Genomic DNA, 10,122 nt, shown 5'->3' with positions numbered 1-10,122 from the left:
TTTTTAAATGCTAAAATGAGTTTTAAAAAATTAATTAAACTTTTCTAATAATACCGAACGTGTCCCTAACTGTCATATTTTGAGTAAAATCTATAAATACCTCCTATAATCTTAAATTAGTAACTTTGATTCATTTTAAAATTCTTTCTAAAGCTTTGTTAATTAAAGTTCTCCCAAACCAATTTTTATAACTAAAATCATTTCTTTGGGACAATTTTTTCAAATAAATCTCTCCAATTCTCTTCCATTCTTTTATTTCAAAAATCTTTTTGAAGAGAGTACATTTATTTTTGAGCATTCGTATTGTTGATCCATAACCTTTACTCTCACTTAACTTTTATTTTGAAAATAATTTTTGAGAGTATCACTTGGGTCTCTCCCGATTATTTTCATTATAAATATTATTGGGAGAAATTATTTATTGCACAAATATTTTCTTAAGTTTAAATTCCTAAATTCTCCAAATATTCTTTATTTGCAAAAATATTTATTGAGAACAATAATACTCATTTTTCATATATTTTATTTGTATAAAATCATTTGATAGCACCCTTACTCTATTGAGTATAATGCATATCATTAGAGAGTGCATGTGTTTTATGAGCTTAAATATATACATCTTACCTTATTGTTTGAAGTATGTAATATGTATAAAAATGTTTTTATTATACCTGTTGGGTTCATCCCATTAATTGAACTAGAGAGTCTTAATCCGTAAATGAGACCGGTTGGATTCAGCTCGAAAATTGAACTGAAGAGTTTCAACCCCGTAATTGAGATAAGTTGGGCTTAGCCTTATAATTAAGCTAAGGTTTACCTCGTCCCGTAAGGAGAGGTTGTAATGGCTTCTACTTCACCTGTTTAAATGAGTAAGGATAGTGTAATCTTTGAGGGATATGCCCAAAGCGGGAACATAGGCTGGTTTAGCCGAACCTCGATAACAAATATTGTGTGTCACTCACTCTCTCTCTCTCTCTCTCTCTCTCTCTCTCTCTCTCTCTCTCTCTCTCTCTTATTTAAATTCCTGCACTCTAATTTCAGCATGTATATAAATGTTTATTTAATATCATAATTATTTGCATACACACATTTGATTTAAATAAGATATACTGTATAAGTGTGCATTTGCTTTCATTGTTAAAATTATTTTACACACATGCGTGTACATTGAATGAGATATGACATGTGGTGAATCAGCGAGACGTTTAAATTAGTGAAAAATTTTTAAAACTCAATTCATCCCCTTTTGGGAATACACCAACTCCAATATGTTTGTTTAACAAAAAAAAGTGAGAAAGAAAATAAAAATTATAATAAATAAATTTTTTAATTTTAAATATTTTTTATTATAAAATTTTCTACCTGGCTATTTTTTTTTTTTTTAATTTCCAACTTGCTTTTAACTTTTTAAGCATTGATAAATGTCTTATGCATAATAAAAGATAGGCATTTCCTCATTACTTAAAATTAAAAAAAAATCATTAGAAACATCATTTTTATTTTATTTTTTACTTGAGTTTTTTACTTTTATTATTTTAAAAATTATTTTCACTTCAACCAAATATTTCCAATAAAAGTATACATTTTTTCGATTATGTTTCGTTTATGAAGCATTCTACCCCCCAAAATAATAAAGAAATCATTAAATGGATTGGATCTACCACATCACCCATAAACTAAATAAAATGATAACGATAGTTTGGAATTGAAAAATATTGGAAAAGAAAAGAAAAATGTAAAGGACTCCATTTTTTTATACTCGTTTATCAAGTAAGAAAGAAAATAAAAAATATTTCAACTCAATAAACAAAATTTTAATTTTACACATTGTTGATATTTGTTTTTTCTTAATTTTAATCATATTAAAATAATTTTTTTTAATTTTAAATGGTATTTGATATAAACATAAAATATAGTGAAAAATAATTTTTTCCCTTATTTTTCCTTCTTTTTCCTTTTCTCGAACAAATATTTGATCCAAACCAGCCCTTAAAGTTTATGTAAAAAAAAAAGAAAAGAAAAAGACTGACATAACCTCTTAGAATAAATTTAAATTGATATTATATATTTATATAAAAATGTAGTATTTTCTCAAAAAAGGTATTATTTAATATATTATTTTTAAAAAAAAGGATAAATTAGGAAAAAACTCTAAGAAAGAAACTTCTATAATTTATTTATATTCTATGTTAACTTTATATATATATATTTTCAAATTATTTTATATATATATATATATATACTTTTAATTTTAGATTTATTCTACTAAATAATGTAATTTATTTTTCCTCCTTTCTTTAAATAATTAAGACAACGCTATGTTTCAAACTCAAAATTTTTTTTTTTTTTTTTTTTTCACTTTTCGGAGTTTTTTTTTTTTAAATATATAATAAACACAAAAAAATGCATTTATCTCCTAAATAAAAAAGAAAGAATTAGGACTTATTTTAGTGCTTATTAGTAGTAATTCACTATTTAATTGAATTACCCCATAAGTGATGTGATCTAATATTTTCTTTCCAGCCAAACAGTGCTTTGTACATATTTGCATTTTCTCGCTCGACGCTTCTTTAGCTCGCTGCGTTGAGAAAAGTTGGGAGTTCGTTTGATCGATATCGCCAATTGTCTTCAATGTTCAACAACAAAAGTATATCGATTTCTGTCTCGGATGAAGACTCGGACGAACTCGGTAAGATGAGGGCCCGAGTTCGAAGGAAGCGTCCGAAGTTCGGTCTCCGTCTCCGAGGCAAGCACGAGCTAGCTCGGCGACTGCTACGGATGCTCGTGAAATGGTGGGCGGTCTTGCTTTTTCTACTGGCGGTTGGATTGCTCGTATTCGAGGCGTCGAGAATCGGTAGAAAACCTGGCCCTGTGATGAACTCGGAGGTCGGCGTGACGAAGAAATTTGGTTTTATTACGGAGAAGAGATTGGATGGGGGAAATTTAAATCGACTGGATCCAACGAGTCGCGTTGTTCGCGGCGTTAGGGAACGTAAGTATTTCTTGAAATTTGTCTGAAAATGTATATCACATTGTTTGATTGCTAAGGTATTAAGGAGGAAAGGGAGAAAACAAGATCTTTTATTTTCTGCTGTTTAGGTTATAGAGAACTATAGAAATCTATTTAGCTAAGCTCAATATTTCATGTGTGTTTAGTCAGTTGAGCAGGGGGCGTGGTTTTGTCGTACTCCTAGTTTAGGAAAAAATTATGACTCAAAATTTCAATTTCGTTTTCTAGTCCCATAATTACCTGGAAAACAAATTCTGAGAGCCAAAATTTGAATATGGTTTTATTTGGTGAGATTTTGTTCCATTATTTTGGCTAAAGTTATGTCAGCTTTCAATTACTAGATAAATAGAGATCTTTTGGAATTTTTTATTGGGTAGAAGGCACAGATCTCCCGGTTTAGCAAAAAAGATATTGATTTTACTGATGTTTCAAAAATTTCAGGAACTCTCAGAGTTTCAAGAATTTCACAAGCCTCTCCATTGAGGTTTGGCAAAAGATATTAAACTTTTCTTGTACTTTGCAAAATGATAAGTCTTTTCAGGGTATAAGTGTCCCAAAAAATCAAATGTCAGGAGTCTCAAGTATTTTTGAAATCTCAGAAGAGGTGTGTGAGATTTTTGAAATAAGGTTGCTTTCTTTTTACCAAACTTAATGAGAAGTCAGTGTTTTTTTTTTCCTTTTTTATTTGTTTTAGACAAAATTTTGTTTTTCAGATTGCTTGGATTCTGTTATAACTAGTAATGTACCATGCAGAAGCTAAAGTTGTGAAGATAGATGACATACTATCTATTGGCATTTTACTTTCAACTTTCATTTGGAGAATTTTCATCTTTTTCTCACGCAAGGTTAACAGTTTAGCTTGGCTAATCCCTGCTTGCCAATTGCATATTAGCTTTGTACTAAATGATGTGCCAAAAATTGGCTTGTTAACCATTGCAATGGTGTTAGTTTTTGAAACATTTTTTTGAGGGATCAGTTGTAGTCAATAAATTCACAATTTGAAAGGACTTGCTGAGGATTTGTTCCTCAGGGTGCCAAATTTTAGAGTTGGTTAGGTTGCTTTGTCTAAGTACTGTTCACTGCTTAGGCTAAGGAGTCTCTCCTTGATATGCGTCGTAGGGGACCATCCTTTGCGTAGTATCCATAGGATGTGTTCATCTTGTGGTAAAATCACTTCATCATTATACTACCGTAATATTTTTCTCTGGCCATTTGACTACTCATGATAAACATGTCTTGCAGATATGTATGTAGAGGATGGTCATCTGCGCATCCTGTCAAGGAAGGAAATAATAATTACCTTGGGAAACTTTTGCTCTTTTACACTAATTTCCTTCATTCAATCTAATAATGACCTCTTCTGAATTTTTTTTTTTTTCATATCTTCCTTGGCACAACACGCAAAACATATCTTCCCTATTTCTAAGCAGTTTATTTGTATTTGTGAAGGGCAAAACTAATTTACTGTGTATTTTCAGCTCTGGAAATGGTACTGAAATGAATCAGGCCAGATTCTATTCTGAGGCAGTTGCTGGACCCTAGTGCTACACCTGCTTGGGAATGGATGTTATTGTTTGGTTTAAACATCGTAATGCACATGAAACTTCCTTCCCTGTGGATTTTTAAATTGTGATATATCAAGCAATTGTTTAGTTGAAAGAATCTTGCTTCCTTCAATTAAAAAGAAAATAATTAAAAAAAATGATGTTGAAGCACTGTGATCAATAGCGGATATGCTAGTATGCTCGCACAGTTAGGACAGGTTCAGATATTGAGGTGTCATTTCTCATTTGAATAATAAAACACCGCACACAACCACCAAAAAAGTGAAGAAACTACTTGTTAGTATAGTTATGAGTATGTACATACTGTTAGCTCTTTAACGCGCACAACATTTTAGTTGATGATGCACCTCTATGGATTCTAACAGGTTGCTTGAGGCTGCTACCTCCTGAAGATCTTCAGCATTTTGATATTCCTGCTGGTGAAGAACCCAGTAGTCATGTTAAAAATGTGGTATATTTATCAGAAAATGATACGCTTTATCTGAGAGAGTACAATAGCCTGTCCCAAGAGCACGCAGAAACTGCAAGATTTAATTTATTTACGGGAAACCAAACTCTTGAACAGAGAGAGAGAAGTTTCAAGGTTGTAAGCTGCATCCTGATATGCAACATAAAGTTAATTGTTCATTTGTTGATTTTTTTTCCCCTGCAAAAGCAGCTTTTCCAGCAACCTCTTGTGGGCCATCCCTATTGCAAGCACACGGATAATGCATGTTACTGGTCAAGGGTTCAAATCTCCTTACAATTACCTAGTTGTTAGTAGCCAGTAGGGGACTAAGCAGCTCTACCACATGAAGGTAGCAATCTGTGGCTGTGCCCCTCAGCGGTAGCTTTTCAGTGATTCATGTTGAATTCATAAAAGCTCATCCATCAACCTGTCATATTTCTGGACCTTTACGTCTGCATATGCTTGGCATTGCTTATATCCTGTTTTTTTACTTGGATTTTCTATATATATATATATATATGCATTTTACAGGTGAATGAAACTACTGTAGTACATTGTGGTTTCTACAGTGAAAATGGAGGATTTAAGATTTCGGATAAGGATAAGAATTACATGCAAACTTGCAAAGTGGTGGTATCTACATGTGCATTTGGCGGTGGAGATAATCTTTATCAGCCTATTGGAATGTTAAAGACATCTCTTCAGAAGGTATCATATAAGTTGCAGAAACTCTTATTCAGTGGCATGCTAATGCTGGCTATATTTTCACATGCTATAATTAAATAAGTTGTGCAGGTTTGCTATGTAGCATTTTGGGATGAGATCACTCTTGCAACTCAGGAAGCAGAGGGGCGTAGAATTGGTGAGGACCATTTTATTGGCAAATGGCACATTGTTGTTGTTAGAGATCTTCCTTTCACTGACCAACGACTGAATGGTAAAATCCCCAAGGTAGTAACATTTTACACGGACTCCTAATGTGTTCATTGTTCTTTCCCCATCTTTTGAAGCTGATTTGGCTGTAATTGCATGTTTCATTATGGCACTGATAATTACATTGATGCCATTATGTTCCATTTTCTTTCAAACTTAAGTTATTACCTTCTTACGAAGTTTATCAACATTTCTATCTCAACTGCAAAATGTTTGGTGTTTTATTTCATGATTGAGTTTTTACGTGGAAAAATACTGTCACTAGAGTTTTGCTCCTCTTTAGTTATTGTCTTTTTTGGTAATCCACCTGTTTTCAATGTTGCAGCTTGTTCTAGCTCATAGTACCCCCCCAATGATTTGAACTTCCTATAAATTGTTTATGGAGGACTTTAACTAATTTGCATTGTTATTAGATGTTGGGCCATCGTTTATTTCCACATGCAAGGTATTCTATTTGGGTAGACTCAAAATCCCAGTTCAGGAGAGATCCTTTAAGTGTGATAGAAGCCCTTCTTTGGCGTTCAAAATCAGTACTTGCAATTTCTGAACATGGTGCTCGCAGTAATGTGTATGATGAGGCAAACGCTGTTATTAAGAAGAATAAAGCTACCCCAGAAGAAGTTGAGGTGCAATTGACTCAGTATCGCCATGATGGTCTCCCTGCTGAGAAGAGATTCAATGGAAAGAAAGGTGTGCCTCTATCGTTGTTTTTTATTCTTTTTTCTGACAGTAGTAAAGTAATGATGATGATGAGAAAATAGAAAGGAAGTAATGCTTTACGAATGTTTGGGCACATAAGATTTTATATACAGATTTTCATGTCACTGCATATGCTATTGCGGTAATCTTAACAGCCTTCACTATCATGTGGATGCATGCTAGTTGATTTTGTAGATGATTTCCTTGGGCAACACACACAGATTATTAATTGTAAAATGTTTTTTCATTTTTGTTGCTCAGTTGTTTGGCAGTTCTGCCTCTTATTGACTATCATTGCTTTCATAATCTTCCTGAACTACCATTTACATTACAATTTCTTCTTTATTTTTCTGTGGATAGGGAAGGGCTTTCTTTCCTTTTTGTTTTAGAAAACTAGAAACTGCACATTGAGCCTGTGATTGCCCTCCGTGTTTGGAGGATCCTGTTGAAACCTAGGCCTGAGTGTATGATGACTATTTGCTTAGACACCTGATGTTATGTTAGTGTGGTAAGGCTGATAATGGCTATCTGTGTTCGAGGATTTTGTACTGAAAATTACTCTGGGAGTCTGGGGAATTGCAGTAACACTGCAGGGTAAACCAGTACAATGGGAAGAATGACGTAACTACCAATTTTTCAAAGATTTTACATTTTCATCAAACCAAATAGAATTTAGTTATATAAATTCAAACACTTATATTTTCATGTCTTATATCTGAAATATTGTCTGGTGCAGCTCTAGCTGAAGCTTCTGTCATCGTGAGGGAGCATACAACGTTAACAAACCTGTTCATGTGCCTCTGGTTCAATGAAGTGGTTCGTTTCACTTCTCGGGATCAACTGAGCTTCCCCTATGTTCTTTGGCGGCTGAAAGTACTCAAAAACATCAATATGTTCCCTGTCTGTACTAGGAAGGATCTTGTTAATAGTATGGGCCACATACGAAAGGCAAAACCACTGATAGGTTGACTGTCTGCTTCTGATATGCCTTCCCCTTCTGTGTTTTTTATGGTCAGAGGTGGATAGGCTGGAATCTCTTCTTAATTCATTTGTAATTAAATCCTTTGTTGAATCAGTTTAGTTCTGGTGGTATTTTTTCCTTTTTGTCTTTTTTTTTTTGTTCGGTTATGAGGATTATTTATTGATGGGAAGAGGAGGAATTATATGGGTTGAGTTATACCCTTTGCCATTAACAAAACTTGCAGTGCTATTGCATTATTGTTCAAATATGCACGGGGGTGAAATGAATATGTTCCTAGAGTATGGTGCTACGGTTTGAACAGTATTCCAATGGACTAAAAAAGAAAAGAAAAGAGAAGAAAAGAAATGAATGTGCAGTCATCTGCCTATGCGTTTTGAATTTTGTAAGGTCTTGCCATTTGCCTATTAATTTTTATTTTTAGATGTCTGTTCATTATCTATAAGTTTGCTTTCTAACTTCAACAGTTACATAGTAGGAATAATGTATTTTTTTTCATCCCAAACTCATGTTTGAACTCAGGACCCAACACCTCATAATCATAATTAAAGTATTAAATTATTTTTTACGTGATTGTGTTAGCTTTGGCCATCAAAATGGAACAATCATACATCAAGAATGTTTCCATTGTGTTTTAGAAGATAAGAGTTTGAGCCTTAAATTTGCATGTTTGGATTTCAAAATTTTGCAATATAATTTGTATTAAAAGTTCATGAATTTTACACTAAAAATGACACTAATTATTTATTCTCTGGTTGAATTTCCATCATGCAGTTATTTCAACTATCCATTGGTGTCTTATGACACTCCTCGAGTGTGGCGTGGGAGCCACCGCTCCATTCGCAGTGCACACGAGCCCTCCTAGCAGTCTCTATGACGACAATAATTTGCTATGTCATGCACCATAGCTTTGCATCACCAGAAAAAGCACATTTTTGGCCAACACATTGTATTCATATTTAGCTCTCGTGGACTTGAAATATTGCTTCATTTCAAGGGGTGGTTTTCAAACTTCTTAGCAATTAACATCTCAAGCACCCATAGGGCAAGGCCCTCACCACCAATTAACATTGCCATTACCATTCATGATAACAAAGTCCGTCAATACACTGACAGAATTTTTTATGTTCTTAAGGTCTTGTCAAAGGGGAGCCGTCGTTTCACTTATAAGGCTTCCACGCACTACTACTTTGGGCACCATTATTGGTCCCTCGCTCGAGAACATGGATTCTCATTTGCAATCATATCGTAGTGTTTATGAATCCATTCAACTCGTGTTTATCACATCAATTTGTTATCCTTGATTAAGTATGCTTGATTTCTTGCACATACCCAGAAGCTTGCTCGAGTTACCAAGAATATGAAGATATCCAAGAACATTAAGAATGCTAGACACGGAGATCACCCGTACGCTCAAGAAAGCAAACCAACTTTGAAAATTTAAACAAGATAGTAAATAAATGGAAGCATAAACAAGCTTTTTGTTGTGGGAAAAAGAACATGCGGTGCAGCAATTACGATGTAAATACGGAAACATACAGAGATAAGGAAAGTAAGAAACAAACACAGATTTAATATGGTTCAACAGAATGCCTACGTCCATGGAAGCAAATAGTGACTGAATTTCACTATCATCAAAAGCAAGGTTACATCATTGTATTTATACTAACCTTAGACGTACTGCAGGGGCGTTGCCCCCACACACCCCAACCTATTAGTCGTTCCAATTCAAATTTCAAAAACGATGCTGAACAAAACCGTTGATGGTTTCATCAAACCGTCGACCTTTTTTTTTTTTTTTTTTTTTTTTTCTTCAGGTCAGCTTCCTAGTTGGACTCTAGAAGAAACCGTTGATGTACCAGTAGAAAACCGTTGACGGTTTTCTTCAGACCAACTTTTTTTTTATTCAGCCTACTTTCTCTGTACATGTGTTCACTCGATATGAGCCACATACTACAATAATCTCCACCTTGGCGAATATTCACCTCTTAGGAGAAAGAAAAAAATAAATAAAAAATCGGAGCTCCACCTGGGACAATAGGTTGGGATGTCTCCCATCTAGCATCCAGAAACGTTAATCAAGTTTAAGCAATGCTTGAACTTATCTATGGTAACAGACTTTGTCAATATATGTGTTGCATTCTCAGAAGTGTGAACTTTCTCAAGCAGTAGTTCACTAGAAGAAACCAATTTCCTGATCCTGTGAAATCTCACATTTATGTGTTTGATCATCGAATGATACACGTGGTTCTTTTCCAAATAAATGACACTTTGACTATCACAATACAACTGAACTCCACCTTACTAAATGCCCAGTTCCTTGACCAATCCTGTAAGCCACAAATCTTCCTTGGCAGCCTTAGCCACTGCCATGTACTCTGACTCAGTAGTAGATAGTGTAATTAGAGACTGAACCATGAACCTCCAACAAACAGGCCCTCCCACAAGAGTGAATACATGCCTTGTGGTAGACCTCCTGTCATCCAAG

General features: G+C 34.1%; 1 protein-coding gene across 2 annotated transcripts; it reads left to right on the top strand.

The window, feature by feature from the left end:
* The first annotated feature begins 2,486 nt into the window (after positions 1-2,486).
* Positions 2,487-7,853, top strand: LOC131161577 (probable hexosyltransferase MUCI70). Of its 2 annotated transcripts, none has more exons than XM_058117419.1 (6): positions 2,487-2,992; positions 4,941-5,158; positions 5,555-5,731; positions 5,819-5,974; positions 6,370-6,646; positions 7,392-7,853. In XM_058117419.1, exons 1-6 carry the CDS (start codon positions 2,632-2,634, stop codon positions 7,622-7,624), a joined length of 1,422 nt encoding a protein of 473 aa, XP_057973402.1. In that variant the 5' UTR covers positions 2,487-2,631; the 3' UTR covers positions 7,625-7,853. The 2 variants fall into 2 exon arrangements, with proteins under 2 accessions (XP_057973402.1, XP_057973403.1); XM_058117420.1 differs by lacking the exon at positions 7,392-7,853 and adding an exon at positions 7,094-7,375.
* The last annotated feature ends 2,269 nt before the right edge of the window (positions 7,854-10,122 follow it).

Source organism: Malania oleifera, chromosome 8 (genome assembly GCF_029873635.1).
Source record: "Malania oleifera isolate guangnan ecotype guangnan chromosome 8, ASM2987363v1, whole genome shotgun sequence".
NCBI lineage: Eukaryota > Viridiplantae > Streptophyta > Magnoliopsida > Santalales > Ximeniaceae > Malania > Malania oleifera.
This window is presented reverse-complemented; position numbering and strand designations above follow the sequence as displayed.